Source organism: Boleophthalmus pectinirostris, unplaced genomic scaffold (genome assembly GCF_026225935.1).
Source record: "Boleophthalmus pectinirostris isolate CB_2022bp ecotype Guang Dong unplaced genomic scaffold, ASM2622593v1 HiC_scaffold_16, whole genome shotgun sequence".
Lineage (NCBI taxonomy): Eukaryota > Metazoa > Chordata > Actinopteri > Gobiiformes > Gobiidae > Boleophthalmus > Boleophthalmus pectinirostris.
The window spans coordinates 38,465,540-38,485,506 of NW_026571095.1; the positions used below are offsets into that span (position 1 = coordinate 38,465,540).

Genomic DNA, 19,967 nt, shown 5'->3' on the forward strand with positions numbered 1-19,967 from the left:
TAACGAGGTATAACATGCCCACGTGAAATATCGACCCATATCAGCAAGCATATCGGCCGATAGCCGATATGTCTCCAGGTGCCCATATTGGCCGATAATATCGGGCAGCCGATATATCGGTCGGGCTCTATCAACAACTGAAACATAAAGAGACAAAAACAGTCCAATAAAAAGTCACATTGAGTCCAGAGTCTTGGTAAGTGTTCTTATGGCCCCCTCAAAGCCACCCTTGTTCCACTTTATTCACATTCACTTTTTCCGGAAACACCACATCCACTTCCACTGCAACATGGAGCTGCTACACCCAGATCTACCTCTCCATCAAACCAAACTCCACACTCCCACCCTCCTCCCTTATCAACTGTCTTGATGAAGTGACATCCTGCTTCACCTCCAACTTCCTCAAACTCAACAACAATAAAACCAAACTGGCACCAAATCCACCCTAAGCAAGATCTCTCCTCTCTCCATTTCCACCGACTGCTCCTCCATCTCTCCCTCCCCTCAGGTAGAGAGTCTGGGTGTCATCCTCGATAACACTCTCTCCTTCACCTCTCATATCAACAATATCACTCACTCCTCCTACTTTCACCTCCACAACATCCACCACCTCCGCCCTTCCCTCACTCCACACTCCACTGCCATCCTTGTTCACAGCCTTGTCACCTCCCGTCTGGATTACTGCAGTTTCCTTCTGTTTGGTCTCCCACAGAAACTCTCCATAAACTTCCACTGATCCAAAACTCAGCTGCTCCTCCATCGACCACATCACAAACTCTACAACAGCTCCACTGTCTCCCACCACACACCACATTCACTACAACATCATACTCCTCACATTCAAAGCCCTCCACAACCTCACACCTCCACGTCTCTGTGAGCTCCTCCACATCGCCACACCTGACCGCTCCCTCCGCTCCTCCTCCTCTCTCCAGCTCTCTGTTCGCTCTGTCCATCTCCTCACCATGGGGGGAACAGAGGCTTCAGTTGCTCTGCTCCTCAGCTCTGGAACACTCTCCCTCCAGACTTCTACAACACTCACTCACTCTCACATTTCAAATCCAAACTCAAAGCACACCTATTCAGACTGGCCTATTCACTCCACCACACCACCGGTCACTCCTCCTGCCACCTGCCATGTCTTACCCTGCCTCGCTGCTGCCAGGCTCATCCATGTCCACTTCATTACTGCACATTGGAGTTTGTCTTTTGTTTTACGCACTACACTCTAGTGCTGTAGTACTTGAGACAGCTCTTTTGCAGTCTTGATCTCATCTCGGACTAGAGCACATTTGGTCTCGGTCTTGATGGTGTTTTCTCTCAGTCTTGTCTTGGACTTGAGATCTGACACTTGATGGATGTGATCATATTTCATTATGGCCAGTGAATGTGCAGAGGCAGCTCAATATCACTGCAAAACCAGAGAGATAATGAAGATAATGTAACTGTAAATGTTATGAACTTGAAAAAAAAAAAAAAAAGAAAAGAAAAAAACACTAATGTTGTTTTCTGTAAATATCTATTGTCTTATTAAAAGTGAAAAACATGACATATAAATGGACATAGTTGACCTGCTGAAGTGAACATGGGTGATGTCGCTCCCACTGGCCTTAGAAAAAGATGTGATTGACAGCGTAGCTAAGTGCCTCCTCTCAGCTAAAGCAGCGGTGTGGGTGTGAAGATTCATGTAGCTACAGTTAAAAGCTGTGGGTGACGTCACAATCTCTTGGTCATCTTCTTTATACAGTCTATGCTTAGACATTTTCATGAGGATTTCAGTATTGGTCAGTAGTGGTCAGTAGTGGTCAGTAATGGTCAGTAGGGGGCAGTAGTGTGAGCTGTGTGTCTGTCTCCTCTGACTGTGTGACTTTGCATATGTGTGCTGCCTCTCTGCTCCAGCCGTTAAGAGCCCAGTGCTGCTCAGTGTGTGTGCGGGCCCTTCAGAGCCACTCCCACACCAACAACACAATGAGCCTGATGTCCCTGCAGCTGTTCCTGCTGGCCCTGGGGCTCCTGGTTCGGGGTGAGGACATCTGGGTCACAGCACTGCTCCTCTGGACACCTGCGGGGTCTGTCTCAATAACTCTTCTTCTGTTTTTCAGGTTCTTCAGGAGAAATCAGCCTGACTCAGACTCCTAAAGCTGCAGCTGTGGACAAAGGAGCCTCTGTTACTCTCAGGTGTCAGACCAGTTCAAATGTAGGGAATCATCTCGCCTGGTATCTTCAGAAAGGCTCAGAAATTCCAAAGCCCCTGATATATGCTGCTACTTCTCATCACTCTGGAGTCTCCAGTCGTTTCAGTGGAGGTGGTTCTGGATCTGATTATTCTTTGACCATCAGTGGATTTGAGGCTGAAGATGAAGGAGTTTATTACTGTCAGCAGGGTTACAGCTTCCCGTTCACACAGTGAAAAAGACTCGTACAAAAACCTCCTCAGACTGAACTGAAACTGTTCACACTTCACTGAGTTTGACACAGATGCTGCAGATACTGTGTTCATTTTTTGATCAATTTTTTTTTATTTAGGTTTTGACTGTGACTCGTGAAACATATATAAAATAATATAATACAATATGATTATAATAATAAAACATGATCCAATCCAACAAAACTGATCAGCTGAAAAGCCTAACACCAGTGATTTTCTTTTATTCATGAGTTGGAAATAATAAAAACTTATGAAACCTTATTCATACAGCAGTTACACATCAAACTGAATTCTTATTCCCCGACAGAGACAGAGTCAAATAAAAATGTAATGTGTCTAAATAGTGAAGTCAAAGCTGCATTTTCTTTCCACTCTCAGAGACTCTCAGGGACAAACTGAAGCGTGTTTACCCTGAAACAAAGATTTGTCCCATTTCCCTGATGAATATATTCATGGATTTATTCACAACATTCAGCATTTATAAATACACATATGAAGCAAGTGAATGAAAAGCCAACCCTCATAACCTGACCTCAAACCTACATTTATTCCAAACACTAAAGTGTGTGATACTACAATAGAATTTTTATTTATTTATTTTTAACTGTAGTGGTTCCCAAACTTTGCACCTGCAGCTCGATTTATTACACACTTTAAAAACAACACAGGTCGACTGAAGTGCCACAAAACATAACCATGAAAACAACATCTGTATAAAACAGAATGTAATAAAAAAAAAAAAAAAAAAAAAAAATAAAATAATAATAATAATAATAATAATAATAATAATAATAATAATAATAATGATAATAATAATAAAATAATAAATACATAATAAATGTCCCATGTCAAAGTGTGTGAAGGGACCAAAGTGAACAAATGTGTTTTAAGAAGAGATTTGTAAAGAGGGACAGAAGAGTCCTGTCTAATGTGCAGAAGCAGCTCATTCACAGTGTTGGTGGTGCCACGACAAAGGCCCCGTCCCCTCTGAGCTTCTGTCTGCTCTTACACACACTCAGGACGAGCTGCAGCACGAGTGTGAGGATGGAGGAGCTCAGAGAGGTTCAAAGGAACAGCACTGTTCAAACACTTTTACACTAATACAAGCTGTTTACACTGGATCCTAAAGTGCCCAGGCTCCAGTGAAGAGACCATCAAACCAAACACATGTGCTCCCATTTTCACATGTGCTTCTCTTCATCTAGGAGTCAATGTGATCTTTCTTTCTTTCTTTTTTTTTTTCTTTTATAAAATCAACAGTTACATCCAGCTGCCTGTAAGTGACATGGACATGGTTTTATCACATGCCCAGTACTCAGACTGTATATATAAATATTCTTTATACAGTCTATGGCCCAGTATTGGTAACTACACCTGAAGTCTTCATCTGCATGTTTCCAAACGTCTTCTGGTAAGTGTGAATAGAGAATATACAGGTGCAACGTGGACTAGTCGTCACTCTGAGTCTCAGGTGGTTTCAGTGGAAGTGGTTCAGGATCTGATTATTCTCTGACCATCAGTGGATTTGAGGCTGAAGATGCAGGAGTTTATTACTGTCAGCAGAGTTACAGCTCACTGATCACANACTACAATAGAATTTTTATTTATTTATTTTTAACTGTAGTGGTTCCCAAACTTTGCACCTGCAGCTCGATTTATTACACACTTTAAAAACAACACAGGTCGACTGAAGTGCCACAAAACATAACCATGAAAACAACATCTGTATAAAACAGAATGTAATAAAAAAAAAAATTAAAAATGAATAATAATAATAATAATAATAATAATAATAATAATAATAATAATAATAATACATAAATAAATGTCCCATGTCAAAGTGTGTGAGGACCAAAGTGAACAAATGTGTTTTAAGAAGAGATTTGTAAAGAGGGACAGAAGAGTCCTGTCTAATGTGCAGAAGCAGCTCATTCACAGTGTTGGTGGTGCCACGACAAAGGCCCCGTCCCCTCTGAGCTTCTGTCTGCTCTTAGACACACTCAGGACGAGCTGCAGCACGAGTGTGAGGATGGAGGAGCTCAGAGAGGTTCAAAGGAACAGCACTGTTCAAACGCACTTTTACACTAATACAAGCTGTTTACACTGGATCCTAAAGTGCCCAGGCTCCAGTGAAGAGACCATCAAACCAAACACATGTGCTCCCATTTTCACATGTGCTTCTTCTTCATCTAGGAGTCAATGTGATCTTTCTTTCTTTCTTTTTTTTTTTTTTCTTTTATAAAATCAACAGTTACAACCAGCAGAATGTAAGTGACATGGACATGGTTTTATCACATGCCCAGAACTCAGACTGTATATATAAATATTCTTTATACAGTCTATGGCCCAGTATTGGTAACTACACCCTGAAGTCTTCATCTGCATGTTTCCAAACGTCTTCTGGTAAGTGTGAATAGAGAATATACAGGTGCAACGTGGACTAGTCGTCACTCTGAGTCTCAGGTGGTTTCAGTGGAAGTGGTTCAGGATCTGATTATTCTCTGACCATCAGTGGATTTGAGGCTGAAGATGCAGGAGTTTATTACTGTCAGCAGAGTTACAGCTCACTGATCACACAGTGAAAAAGACTCACAAAAACCTCCTCAGACTGAACTGAAACTGTTCACACTTCATTTGACACAGACACTGCAGATACTGTGTTCATTATTTAATGATGAATTTACTAATATGATAGTGTGTGATAAAAAAGAACCTTTTAAAATGTTTCCATAACTCCATCCATTCCAAAAAGACTGATCAGCTGAAAGGCCTCACCCCAGTGAGTCTCACAATGGGAGATAAATTATTCATTGAGTTGAAAATACTAAAAAACTATGAAACCTGATTCAAACAGCAGTTACACATCGATCAACAGCCGTATTCCCCGAAAAAGACTGAGGATGAGTATTTTCTTTCAACAAACTGTTCATTTAGTGAATCAAAAATGCTCTTGTGCAGGACTGTTTAATAATGTCAATATTTAAGTATGAGACACAAAAGAAGCAAAAGCACACGCCTGAGGTCCACAGCGAGCAGCACACAAACTGTTGTTCTGATACAACTGCTCCCTGTGACCATATTACACACAACTAACAGCTCTATGGGAGTCATTACAAATACTGACATTTTAAATACAACACTGTTATATGATTACCAGAACTGTACACCTGAAAGGCTCAGCTCTGGTTTCTGATGTGGCCTTTTTAAACACATGCAGCTAAAAGACTTACACAGTGTCATCTCTAATAGGAAGATGAAAGCAGTGGATAAGAACACGTGTTGTTGAGGTAATTCTTATATGGAATTAAAAAAGTTTAAAATTCATCCACAAACTAAGATGATGTTTAACCTGAGTCAATTCAAACTGATACTAAAAATGTATAAGAGCAACAGTTAGTGAATGTGAAGCTGTAACTCCATTCAAAAATGTTAAAGTAACAAATAAAACACATGAACATTTGACTTCAAAACATCTGATTCACATTGTTCTTCCTTCTTTATGTATTTATTATTTTTATATCTATTCGAGTCATTACAGGTCTGTAGTTTTGTTTTTATGGTTGTGTTTCAGTAAAAATAAAACTAGTGAAAGAACATGTGCAGGCCTCAGCTTTGCTCTGATCTGACACTGAAACATTTTAGGGTCTGGTCAAAAGGTCAAAGGTCACTGTGTGAGTTTTTTCTTGTATTGTCTCTTTAACTTGCAAATGTTCTTTGAACTGTCTCAAAGCCAAACACATGAACTCACAGGTACTTTGTTTTAGATACTAGAATCAAAACAAAGTGCATGCAGCTGCTTTTAAAAGTGAAATAAACCTGTACACTGCATCTAATGTGGTATCACCATGTTTCAGACCACGTGTGTTTGCACTGCTGATCTAAACCTTGACCACAAACTCACAAATAGAAGCAGAAAATGACCAATAAACATATTAACAGTATTACATACGGATAAAACATTAAGTCATGACCTTACAGTGTAATATGTGGCAGATTTTTACTGTGTTCTGACCTGAAAGGTTTAATATTAGTAAATGAAAAGAAGACACAGAGCGTTGCCTTTCACGTCCAGATTGTGTTTGGGGCAAAGAGGAAGTTTTGCCTTTAAGCCCGACCTGGGGCAGCACGACTGGCATAAAGGGTCTGTGTCACCAATACATTTCTAATCCCTTATTAAAAAAAAATACTTACAGTACAGTACTTATCAATGACACGTGAACAGGTTCAAATGTAAACTTAGTATTAATTTACCAAAAATAAAAACATATATTGAATTACTATACCAAATACCAAACTAAATAAATAAAATAAATAAATAAAAACTCATTGGTGATATACTTAAGGTGCACCACACAAGGGATTTAAATTCCTCAACATTTGTTATTTCTTCCCTCCATGTCAGATCTTCACTAGGACCAAGACATGAATCACTCAGACAGTTTTGTGAATCATCTAAAGCTGCAGAGAGTGGAAGAGCAGAGTCTTGGACACTTTGAGCATCTGTGAAGACGAGACACGTGTCATACATAATGACGTAGTGAGTTCACATTTTGGCAAACTCTAGTCAGGTCATGGACATGAAGTAAGAAGAGAAGAGGCCTCAAAATGACCCCTGAGTGACCCTGCTGTAAACTGAAGAGAGAACGACTCAGTATCATTTACCTCCACACATCACTGTTTGTCTGATAGATACAGGTGTGTTCATTTAACAAGGAGAACTAACATGACATGAAGTGGTCAGTAGGAGGCAGTAGTGTTCAGTAGTGTTTAGTAGTGGTCAGTAGTGGTCAGTACTCAATAACTCTTCTTCTGTTTTTCAGGTTCTTCAGGAGATTACAGCCTGACTCAGACTCCTAAAGCTGCAGCTGTGGACAAAGGAGCCTCTGTTACTCTCAGGTGTCAGATCAGTTTAAATGTAGAGAATTATCTCGCCTGGTATCTTCAGAAAGGTTCAGAACCTCCAAAGCTCCTCATATATTATGCTACAACTCGTCACTCTGGAGTCTCCAGTCGTTTCAGTGGAAGTGGTTCAGGATCTGATTTCTCTCTGACCATCAGTGGATTTGAGGCTGAAGATGCAGGAGTTTATTACTGTCAGCAGGGTTACAGCTTCCCGTTCACACAGTGAAAAAGACTCGTACAAAAACCTCCTCAGACTGAACTGAAACTGTTCACACTTCACTGAGTTTAAACACAGACGCTGCAGATACTTAACACTCAAATTTAATAATTCACCATTTTCTGTAGGTTTTGATTGTGTTTGATAAAAAAAAAAAAAATAAAATAAATAATAATAATAATAATAATATAATAATAATAATAGTCTTTACAATATAACTATAACAGCATCTTCCAACAAAACTGAGCAGCTGAAAGGCCTAACCCCAGAGAGTTTCACAATGGGAGCTAAATGAACAATTTAAGACCATTATTCATGTGGAATTAAAAGTACTAAAATCTATGAAACCTTATTTATACACCACTTTCCATCTAGACCATAATAACTTCAATAATAATTAATATTTATCCCTTACACAGATTGTGCAAATATATTAAAAATGTAAGAATAAATGAAGAGCAGCTAAATATTGAAATCAAATGAATTCCATTTTCTTTCCACTCTCAGAGACTCTCAGAGACAAACTGAAGTGTGTTTACCCTGAAACAAAGATTTGTCCCATTTCCCTGATGAATATATTCATGGATTTATTCACAACATTCAGCATTTATAAATACACATATGAAGCAAGTGAATGAAAAGCCAACCCTCATAACCTGACCTCAAACCTACATTTATTCCAAACACTAAAGTGTGTGATAGAAAAAGGAAGAATTCCATTGAAATGATGTAAAGACACAAAGATGCTTTTGATGCACAGCTCTTTATTTGGAGCAGAAGCTCCAGTTGGGACAGAGGCCTGTGTGCTGTGCTGCAGTAAGTGAAGTGGAGCTGTAGCTGTAGAGGCGTGAGCTGACAGCAGAGGGCGCTCTGCAGGCTGATCCCAGTGACTGTGTCAGTGGTGGGAACACTGCAGTGTGCTCAGTGTGTGGGACACTGGACTCTGGGAGCCCTGGCTGGCCTCACAGCTCACAGCCACGCCCCCCTCCCTCCACTGCTGTGCGGGGAGCGTCAGGCTGCTGCTCCAGCTGTAGTGGCCGTCCTTTTGCGGCACCGCGGGGCTCCGGCTCTGCTCCCCGCCCGCACCGCCACCGGACACCTTCCAGGACACGCTCCAGTCTGACGGGAAGCCCTTGTTGGCCAGGCACACGAGGGTGGCCTTCCCCTGGGCCAGCTCCTCTCTGGAGGGGGGCAGCACCCAGAGGCTGGGCTCCACTCGCCCCACTGTGGACACACACACAAACACACACACAAGTTTTTCTCCATGGAATTATCCAGAAAATAACAAAAAGTGACTCCATCAAACCAGTATTTAATTGTCAGTACAAACACATGTATTTATGTAAACGGAAGATGAAAGTGTTGAAATTGTTCTATGGAACATTCCAGGTAAAGCAAAAACATTTTCAGGTGGTGGACCTCACACCAGTAATCTTGGACTTCATTACTTCCAAAAAATATAAGTCAACATACATTTAAATATATGTAATGTTATCTAGAATAATAATAGGAAATGAAGTACTTTTTTTCAGTACAAATGTAACTTTTAGCCTGAAATGAGTGAAAACAGAACTGAGAGGCTCCACTGAAGCAGAACAACAGAACAGTTTCAGAGTTAAAGATAAACTTTAAATAAAAATCTCCTGAAATGTACACAGAAAACAAAAGGTCCATAACAACTTTTTTTTTTTTTTTTTTTTTTTTTTTATCGACATTACTATAATTACATACAAAATAAATAAATAAATAAATAAATAAATAAATAAATGTTTCTGTGTTACGACAATTTAAAAACAAAAAATCTGAACAGAAAAATTAAATAAATATTAACTTTTTCCCCGCTAAAACCATAAATTTTAATTAGTTACAGTGGGAACAAAATATTTCTGTATAAATTGAGGTGAGTGACTGTGGGGATGATAAGAAGACACTGCTCACCCAGAACTCCAAACAGTATTTAGAATAAAACAGAAAACAATCAAATGATGTCAGGCTTCAGAAATAGAAACAGATGAATCACAAACTAAACCAAAGTGTCATTTAAAGTGAACATAAAGAGATGACTTACAGTTGCGCTCCAGTCTGGTTCCTCCACCGAACGTGAACCACAGTGATACAAACTCATGGAGTGGTCGTACAAAAACCTGCAGCCGCTCAGAGAACACCACAAAACCATTCAGCTGTACAGAGACTGATAAACAACTGACAAACAGCTCACATTTACACATTTAAACTGAAAAACAAGTTAAAATAAGAGTGAAGTATAAATGTCTTTGTGGAAATAAACACTTAAAATATATATTTTGATTTATAATTTTATTGTCAGTTCAAGTTATATTAATACATGTGTTTTACTAGTCCTGGTGTAAAGTCACATTTATACAATATAACAAATGTATAAAATATTAGACATTTAACAATGAATAAGAAAGGGACAAAAACACTTCCCTGAGGTCCTCCACAGGAAAGATTTGAAATGATCTTTAAAGGGACACAGTGTTGGTCTGCAGCTGTGTTCACTTCATCCTCATTGAGATCGAGGCTTTTGATCATTGTTTTAATCAATTATTCACTGATAATTGTCCACAAGAAAAAGGATAAAATGAGGAAATATAATGTTCACAAAATTCACCCCTTACAACAGTTCCCTCTGCTCCTCCTCTTTCTCCAGCTCTATGTTCCCTCTGTCCATCTCCTCACCATGGGAGAGCAGAGCCTACAGTCGCTCTGCTCCTCAGCTCTGGAACACTCTTCCCCCAGATCTCCACAACACTCACTCACTCCCACATTTCAAATCCAAACTCAGAACACACCTATTTAGACTGGCCTATTCACTCCACCACACAACCAGACCATAACTGCACTGTCCTACTTCAACTGTTCACTTTTAATTGTGTTTATTGTTTTCAATGTGACGTCTCACTCTCTTAGTCACCTTCTTTTTAAGGTCTGTGTTTAGACATTTTCGTGTGGACTACAGTAGTGTTCAGTATTGGTCAGTAGTGGTCGGTAGTGGTCAGTAGGGGGCAGTAGTGTGAGCTGTGTGTCTGTCTCCTCTGACTGTGTGACTTTGCATATGTGTGCTGCCTCTCTGCTCCAGCCGTTAAGAGCCCAGTGCTGCTCAGTGTGTGTGCGGGCCCTTCAGAGCCACTCCCACACCAACAACACAATGAGCCTGATGTCCCTGCAGCTGTTCCTGCTGGCCCTGGGGCTCCTGGTTCGGGGTGAGGACATCTGGGTCACAGCACTGCTCCTCTGGACACCTGCGGGGTCTGTCTCAATAACTCTTCTTCTGTTTTTCAGGTTCTTCAGGAGAAATCAGCCTGACTCAGACTCCTAAAGCTGCAGCTGTGGACAAAGGAGCCTCTGTTACTCTCAGGTGTCAGACCAGTTCAAGTGTTGGTCAGTGGCTCGCCTGGTATCTCCAGAAAGGCACAGAATCTCCAAAGCTCCTGATATATGCTGCTACTTCTCGTCACTCTGGAGTCTCCAGTCGTTTCAGTGGAAGTGGTTCTGGATCTGATTATTCTTTGACCATCAGTGGATTTGAGGCTGAAGATGCAGGAGTTTATTACTGTCAGCAGGGTTACAGCTCACCGTTCACACAGTGAAAAAGACTCGTACAAAAACCTCCTCAGACTGAACTGAAACTGTTCACACTTCACTAAACTCACACTGCACAGTGACACGCAATATAATGAGAGTTAAGAACAGGCTGAACAGGGAATTCATTATGTTATTTTATAATTAAATTATTTGCATTTATTTAATTATTTTTACACACACACACATGCACACACACGCACACACACATACACACACACACACACATAATTTACAGTCAACATAGGTGTGACCATTATTAAATTACACCATTATGTTACAAACATTTGAGTGAATAAACTGCATGTTCAAAAGTCATGTTAGTGATTGTGGAGAATGAAAAACTTCAGAGTCTCGAACTGTGAAAAATGTGAAGATAAAGAACAAGCAAACATAGGACTCCAGTTAGAATTCCTATGTGGAAAAAAAAACAAAAACAAAACAAACAAACGAAAAAACAACAACATATTATTTATTTATTTATTTTTATATATAGTTTATTTATTTTCCTTTTTTTTTCTTATATTTTAATCATCAGTTCAAGGTAATACTATTGACTGTGTCTTTCTAATTCTGGAGTAAAGCCAAATATTTTTAATACACGTCATGATTCAATATAACAAATATTAGACCTTTTACAATGACTTAAAAAGGGGCTAAAACACTTCCTTGGGGTCCACAACAGAAAAAACTGATAAAATAAGAAAATATACTGTTAACACACTCAATTATTCAATATAACAAATGTATAAAATATTCGACATTTAACAATGAATTAGAAAGAGACAAAAACACTTCCCTGAGGTCCTCCACAGGAAAGATTTGAAATGATCTTTAAAGGGACACAGTGTTGGTCTGCAGCTGTGTTCACTTCATCCTCATTGACATCGAGGCTTTTGATCATTGTTTTAATAATTTATTCATTGATAATTTTCCACAAGAAAAAGGATAAAATGAGGAAATATAATGTTCACACAATACAACGACTAAATGAACAAAAGGTCATATCAGTGTGTCTATGCACTTGTCTGGAAAACATTTGACTTACATTTAGGTCAGGAGTCAAAAAACTAAAGTATCTTCCTGTAAAAAGTATTTAACTTTCATAATATTGTCAGACATTGGAAAAGTAATATTAATGATTCATCTGGTTTCATTTGTTTTCACTGGATCAAACATTGTTTTGAATCTGAAAGCAGCAGAAACACATCCCTGTTATTCACAACATTCACATTTATCAAATACATTTTATTCATATTTATTTCTTCCTATAAATTACAATTCTTTCAAAATATAATCTTTACTGAACATTCACTTTATTCTTCAGGTTTAGTTTGTTCATTTATTTTGTTATTTATATTAAAATTGTGAGAACAGAACCAGTGTCTGTTCATTCATGTGGTTCTATATCAGTATTTATTTTACAAATTTAGGATTTGCTTTTCTCTCAAACATTTTTGTGGTCGGAAAATTCAAAGGTCACTGTGTGAGTTTGTGTTGTGCTGCCTCTGCTCCAGCTCTGCTCTCTGTAGTGGTCAGTAGTGGTCAGTAGTGGTCATTAGGGGGCAGTAGTGTGAGTTGTGTGTCTGTCTCTCCAATCTGAACCTTTGAAACTCGATCTCCACCATCAAAACCTGGATGAACCCATATGTTCTTTATTTGTACAGAACAGTTTGTCCACACAGTCATTGAAAGTGGTTTACAGAATAAGAAAGACATTCAAATCACAAAACAAACTAAACTAAACCTAAAATAAACTGAATGGCAAGACAGACATTTTAATTCTTTGGCTCAAAGGATAAGGGCAAAACTTCAACCCACAACTTCACTCCTTATCTTTTGATTACTCATACTACAAAAAAAAAAAAAAAAAAAATAGGGGTAACATTTGACTCTGACCTTAATTTTAAGAACCAAAAAATTTTAAATATTAGTAAAATCACTTTTATACATTTACCATGAATATCTTGTAAGGTCAGAAGTGTCCTGTTCAAACCTGATGTTGAGAAAGTTGTTCATGTTTTTGTTTGGATTCGAACTGTTGTAATGAACTTTATGTTTGTCTTAATAATCACTCACTAAACAAACTCCAGTTCATTCCAAATCCTGCTGCTAGAATTGGAACCAAAACTCAGCGCTTTGAGCACATTACACCCATTTGATTGTCACTTCACTGGTGCCTGTTAAACAAAGAAGTGATTTTCAGATGTTATTATTGCTCTTTAAATCTCCACATGCTTTGGCTCCTTCCTACATCTGTGACATGCTTTTAGAAGTCACTCCACTCAGACCTCTCCGTTCATCCAATCAACAACTTTGAACAGTGTCATGAATACAGCCCCGATCTGGTGAGGGCGCCTTCATGTACTATGGCCCAATTCTCTGGAGCTCTCTGACAACTCCCATCACAAACTCTCACTCTGCTGCTGTGTTTTAAACTAGGTAATTTTGATTAATTTTTATTCTGTTTTTCACTTTTTACATATTTACAATTGCATGATTTTATTCTATGTTCCTGTACTGTATCTGTGCTGTATAAATAGAGTCATGACACAGTCCCTGCAGCTGTTCAGTGTGCTCCATGTCTGTGTGGGAGCTCATTTCCATAGACAAACACTTTGCATGAACAGCTGCATGGTCCAGTGGGACACTTTATAGTCCTGAGAGGTGCACTCTGGAGCACTGGCAGCTGTCCTTCATGACAACACAAGCCACATACGGCCTCCTCATCACCAACATGACTTTGGTGTGCGTCCTCATGTGGACTGTCCTCTGCTGCTGCTTCACAGGTAAAGTCCAGAGAGTCCCACTGCTGTCCTCTGTCCACATCCGTCCCTCTGAGACCAACCAGACTAAACCATCAGGTGCTTTGTGTTTGTGTGTTCAGAGTCCAGAGGACAGGTGACAGTGAGTCAGGCTGGAGCAGTGAGGGCCGCCCTGGGGGACACCGTCAACATACGCTGTACCACCAGTGTGAATGTGTGGAGCAATAGCTACTTACACTGGTACCAACAGAGAGATGGGGAGAAACCTAAACTTCTCATTTATCAAACATCTAACAGAGTCTCAGGTGTCTCCAGTCGTTTTTCAGGCAGTGGATCTGGGTCTGACTTCACTCTGACCATCAGTGGAGTTCAGCCTGAAGATTTTGCTGTGTATCACTGTAAGGGTGTATTTGATTCTTCCCGTTATGATCAGTTCACACAGTGAAAAAGACTCGTACAAAAACCTCAGACTGAAGTGAAACTGAACTGAGCTGCAGCTGCGCTCACTTCATTGAGCATGAATCTGATACTTTAGATCACTGTACATAAAAATATACAGTACAATTTTGTCTTATTAAAAAAAAAAAATAGATAAATAAGTAAATAATATATAGATAAACTTTAAACACAACATTATTCTGGTTTAGGCCAACATACATAATTAACATAAGTTTACCAATCTTGACTTAAATGTAATTATCCGTGTGAGTGTCCAGTCTGAGCCTCTGGAGCTGCCAGTGTCTCTCCAGCTCCTTCTCCCCAAAGGATTTAGGAATAATTCATATGACACAGAAAAATTCAAATATTATTCATCACATTAGGAGCAGCTCTGTGATGTTTCTATTTTGTAAGAGGAGCTCTCACTGAGGGAAAGGCTCAAGAGAAATATATGAACATAAACTCATGAATGACATTAAATGAACCACTGACAAACTCATTAATACATTCAACTATTAACTCAGTGAATCAAAAAAACAAAACAAAACTTCACATTCCTACTATTGTCTCAATTTCACTTCATTCTAAAAGACAAAAGGAGTTATAACACATCCCTGAGGTTCACAGCAAGAGACAAAGAATTGTGTTGAATTGTGTGATGGTGCTGGTACAGGACACTGTGTTTCATGAACACAATTGAACTGTTATATAATGGTAATTAATAAAAAAAAAAAATACTATTTTAATATTTTAATAGCAGTGGTTCATACGTTTCAAAAACTGTACACCTGAAAGGCTCATCTTAAGGCTGTCTTAAACACATTCAGTTAAAATAATGACACATGTAATTAAGAATATGCATATAACTCACATTTCCATACCATTTTGAACTCGTAAAAAAAAACAAAAAAAAACACATGGACATTTCTTAATAACATAAATATTCCTTTGAATATTTTCATCAGAGTCTGGTTGTCATAAATGTGACAGTGAAGTGTGCCTGGCCTCTCTCCTGATCCAGTGTGATCAGATTCATGTGTCATGTTAAATGTGTGTTTGGAACAGAGCAGCTCTGGACTCATTTGTTCTTCTGGATTTACTGCTCTGAATCACAAACAATCCAACTAAACACACGAGTCACAAGAATAAACTCACAGACACTGTTTCTATTGTGTTCAGGCCTCAGCTTTGCTCTGATCCCACACTGAACCATTTTAGGGTCTGGTCCAAAGGTCAAAGGTCACTGTGTGAGTTTGTGTATGTGCTGCGTCTGCTCCAGCTCTGCTCTCTGTAGTGCTCACATGTATTTATCTATCAGCTGACCTCATCTAGGACCAGTGTTGTAGTTGGTCTGAATGTAGACACTGTTTTTATTTAGATGTTTTAAGCAAACACATGGATCTCTCTGTTGTGTGAACCATCTAAAGCCTCATGGACACTTTGAGCTTCTGTGAAAATGAGACACATGTCATAAAAGCAGGGGCCCTCAAACTGACCCTGAGAGACCCCTGCTGTATAGTGAAGGGAAGGTGACATACTGTTCACTTGAATGCTCTACTGTCTGTCTGATATACAGCACTGTACCCTTTTGCCTGAATAATCAATCAAATTAAATTAAGTAGTGTTCAGTAATGGTCAGTAGTGGTCAGTAGTGGTCAGTAGTGGTCAGTAGTGGTCAGTAGTGGTCAGTAGTGGTCAGTAGGGGGCAGTAGTGTGAGCTGTGTGTCTGTCTCCTCTGACTGTGTGACTTTGCATATGTGTGCTGCCTCTCTGCTCCAGCCGTTAAGAGCCCAGTGCTGCTCAGTGTGTGTGCGGGCCCTTCAGAGCCACTCCCACACCAACAACACAATGAGCCTGATGTCCCTGCAGCTGTTCCTGCTGGCCCTGGGGCTCCTGGTTCGGGGTGAGGACATCTGGGTCACAGCACTGCTCCTCTGGACACCTGCGGGGTCTGTCTCAATAACTCTTCTTCTGTTTTTCAGGTTCTTCAGGAGAAATCAGCCTGACTCAGACTCCTAAAGCTGCAGCTGTGGACAAAGGAGCCTCTGTTACTCTCAGGTGTCAGACTAGTACAGGTATTTCTAATTGTCTGCAACTGGTATCTCCAGAAAGGCACAGAACCTCCAAAGCTCCTCATATATGACACAACAAATCGTCACTCTGGAATCTCCAGTCGTTTCAGTGGAAGTGGTTCAGGATCTGATTATTCTCTGACCATCAGTGGATTTGAGGCTGAAGATGCAGGAGTTTATTACTGTCAGCAGGGTTACAGCTTCCCGTTCACACAGTGAAAAAGACTCGTACAAAAACCTCCTCAGACTGAACTGAAACTGACTCACTTAGTTTGACACAGATGCTGCAGATACTTAACACTCATATTCATTATCTGATCATTTTCTTTAAGTTTTAATTGTGTTTGATAAAATAAATTAATACATTAATACATTAAAATAAATACATAATAATAACAACATTATTCATCGCAGAGACAGAGTCAATTAAAATTTAAGATTAAATGAAGAGCAGCTAAAAATAAAAGCCACTTTCAGAGACTCAGGGACAAACTGAAGCGTGTTTACTCTGAAACAAAGATTTGTCCCATTTCCCTGATGAATATATTCATGGATTTATTCACAACATTCAGGATTTATAAACAACAGGGAGTTTGTGCTTGTTGAGTAAGATTAGTGTATGAAGCTGTGTTCTGTTCTAAGTGTTTGCAGAGGAAGAGTGTGTTGGGGAGAGTTTGAGGAGTGCAGGGACCTGAAGTGTGGGAAACCGGAGACTCACTCACCAGTCCTCCCACTCCTACTGATGAGCTGGAGCTTTTGGGTGAACAGGACATGATTTTAAGAAATGACCAGGCTGGCCACGATAGACACACTCACCTGCAGTCATTCTCCTGTGACGTTCTCCTGTGGACAAGCGAGTCCGGCCCACTTACACCGGGGCTGGAAGTGCAGGCACAGATGGAGTGGTGAATTCAGGAGTTCTGACAGGTGGAGGAATCTGTGTCAAACATGACAAAGATGTTACAAAAACCTGCAGGTATTTCAACAATTAAACATGACTAACATCAGTAGGATTTAATAAAGTTGATGCACTCCTGTTTTCAACATCTGCACTTAAAAATGTCAAACTCGGTGCTGTCAGATTTGTTTCCATATAATGTAAAAAAGTAATAAAAGTAAAATGTGTGTGTGTAAATATAAACTGTGTAAATAACTTCATAACAAACGTCGACATGGTGGTGGTTTGGAAGTGGTCATTAGTAAAACAGTGGAATCCAGACTTTGTGTGAGTGTTGTGTGAGTGAGCTGAGAGCAGTGTGTGGAGGAGAACAGAGCAGAGGTTTTTGTACGGCCTCTTCATCACTTTGTATCACTGTGGTGGACGTTCGGAGGAGGAACACAGCTCATCTTTCACAGTAAGTCATATTCTCAAAACCACTTTTTATTTTACTCTTACACATCATGAGTTCAGTTCTACAACATTAATATTTGTAAAAAAATAAATAATAATAATAAATAATAATAATAATAATAATAATAATAATAATAATAATAATAATAATATCGTAAACATAATTATAATAATCTACATTCATGATAAAATCTGAACTTGGTTTGTAAATAATGAAGAATATTTGTGAGAGGTCATTGAAAAGTTTGATGACATTTTGAATCCTCGATGATTTCTCTAATTCTTCATCATTTACAACATGTTCACATGATTCTCAATGATTCTTTACACTTTTACGCTCAAATGTAGTTAAAAGGAAGTGAAATACACAGCTGTCTTGTTCCCACCAAAATACATCTTTAAACATCATAAATCAAATAAAGAGTTCAGTTTGACTCGTACTGTGGAGTTCTTCTCCAGAGTAAAATACCAAGAGTATTTTTGTTCATGATGTGAGGTTGGTGTTGCTTTGGGCTTTTTGTTTAAACATTGTAAATTGGCCTATGCACATGCTTTTGTAGCTTTTCTCTGACGTTGATCAGCTCAGTTTTTTTCTGATTTGAATGTTGAAATATTGAGTTTTGTGTGAACCACCGGATCTAAATGTATCAAGTAAAAAAAGAGTCATTTCTCTTGGCACGTGAGCACAGTTTAAGAACCATTTGTGTGTTCGTACTTGAAGTGAACTCGTGTCAATAATGGACATATTACACATGCATATGAACACAAGTGGTGTGTATTTTGCGTGTTGTGTGTGCAGGTGGCCCGGTGCGCCCCCCCTCTGTCTCTCTCGTGGGCCCCTCTCTGCAGCAGCTCTCTGGGGGGAGGCTCTCTCTGCTCTGCCTGCTCAGCTCCTACTCTCCACAGGGGGCCAGTGTGAGCTGGGAGGTGGACGGACACGAGCTCACAGACACAGGTACACAACACACAACTCTGCACAAACCACACAAACAATGGCATTTCAAATAGTTGGACTCCAACAGAAGTCAAAGACCCGTGTGATTCCATGTGCCGTTTTTACTCTCATATTTATGTGTATTTGATAGAAATACTTCCATTCTGACTGCAGTAAGAGTTTTACCTTGTTTACAGTTTTCATCATGATAAAAATGCATCTTAGTTGTTCTCAACATAACATTTCAAACCATAAATATACAGAATATTTAGTGTCAGAGTAAAAAAGATGTATTCATGTGTTTACCAAATGACAAAATAACATCTTTTTGAAATAAGAAAACTACGCAGTGAAAACAGTCAGAAATCTAAACAGCTCAAGTTAAAACACATTTTATTTAGCTCATTTTAACAGATTTTTACAGTTATGTCGACAGAAGTGAAGATCTGTGAATGATGAGGAAGTCGGACCATCATCCATAGAGATGAACAATTTAAACTCAGTCTTTTGAATGTGAAAAGGTCTCAAAGTGTTACATATTACAGGAAGCTGAAAGCATGAAGTGAAATGTGAAGAGAAAGTTGAGTGTTTGAAGTCCTTGCACATAGAGGACATTTCCTTCCTTCCTGAATAAAGCTGCTTAAATGGTGCTGGTCACAGGGGCGGCTCAGAGCAGCGTGGAGCAGGAGAAGAGCAGCCTGTACAGCAGCAGCAGCCTCCTGAGCCTGACTGAGGACAGCTGGCTGCAGGGACAGCTGTTCTCCTGTAGGGTGCACCACCACGGACACGTCCACGTCCAGTCACTGCACAAGAGCCACTGCTTAGAGCCACTGCTTAGAGCTGCATGGGCCCTGAACACGGAGCATCCCACAGCTGCAGTAAGACTCAGATGTAGAGTGTGACTTTTGCTCAGTGCACAGGCTGAATAAAACATGTTCCATGACAACAAGTGCTCTGTCTTTTGTTCTATGAGCTCCAGCAAATGGGACGTCTCTGCTTATTTCAGTATTCATGTCTGTACATTACACTTCACAAAAATATAACAATAATATTGACAATAAATAGAGCCACAAGCAGCAATGATGGGCCGCTGCCTCAGTTTCCCTCTTTACATGAGTCCCACTGTCGACTGTGAGACACAATCACACCTTCTCTTCCTCTTTGCTACACTAATGGAGGCGTTTTTACAAGATAAAAAGTTTCAGGCAAAGTGTGCGACAGCACCACAGGAAGAAGATTAACAATGTCCCTACTCCT

At 39.5% G+C, this 19,967-nt stretch overlaps 1 pseudogene and 5 gene segments (V, D, J or C); 5 read left to right on the forward strand and 1 right to left on the reverse strand.

Moving 5' to 3' along the window:
• The first annotated feature begins 1,838 nt into the window (after positions 1–1,838).
• Positions 1,839–2,511, forward strand: LOC129408341 (Ig kappa chain V region 3368-like). The segment is given in 2 exon segments: positions 1,839–2,023; positions 2,103–2,511. Coding segments are annotated over 2 exon segments (456 nt in total).
• A 3,624-nt stretch (positions 2,512–6,135) lies between these two features.
• On the forward strand, positions 6,136–7,556 carry LOC129408287 (Ig kappa chain V region 3381-like). The segment is given in 2 exon segments: positions 6,136–6,178; positions 7,249–7,556. Coding segments are annotated over 2 exon segments (351 nt in total).
• A 735-nt stretch (positions 7,557–8,291) lies between these two features.
• On the reverse strand, positions 8,292–9,790 carry LOC110156523 (Ig kappa-b4 chain C region-like). The segment is given in 2 exon segments: positions 8,292–8,771; positions 9,616–9,790. Coding segments are annotated over 2 exon segments (489 nt in total).
• A 771-nt stretch (positions 9,791–10,561) lies between these two features.
• LOC110156528 (uncharacterized) lies at positions 10,562–19,640 on the forward strand (annotated as a pseudogene).
• Positions 13,780–14,375, forward strand: LOC110156530 (Ig kappa chain V region 120-like). The segment is given in 2 exon segments: positions 13,780–13,939; positions 14,038–14,375. Coding segments are annotated over 2 exon segments (414 nt in total).
• Positions 15,317–17,519, forward strand: LOC110159489 (Ig kappa chain V region 3381-like). The segment is given in 2 exon segments: positions 15,317–16,256; positions 16,336–17,519. Coding segments are annotated over 2 exon segments (457 nt in total).
• Positions 19,641–19,967: the final 327 nt, after the last annotated feature.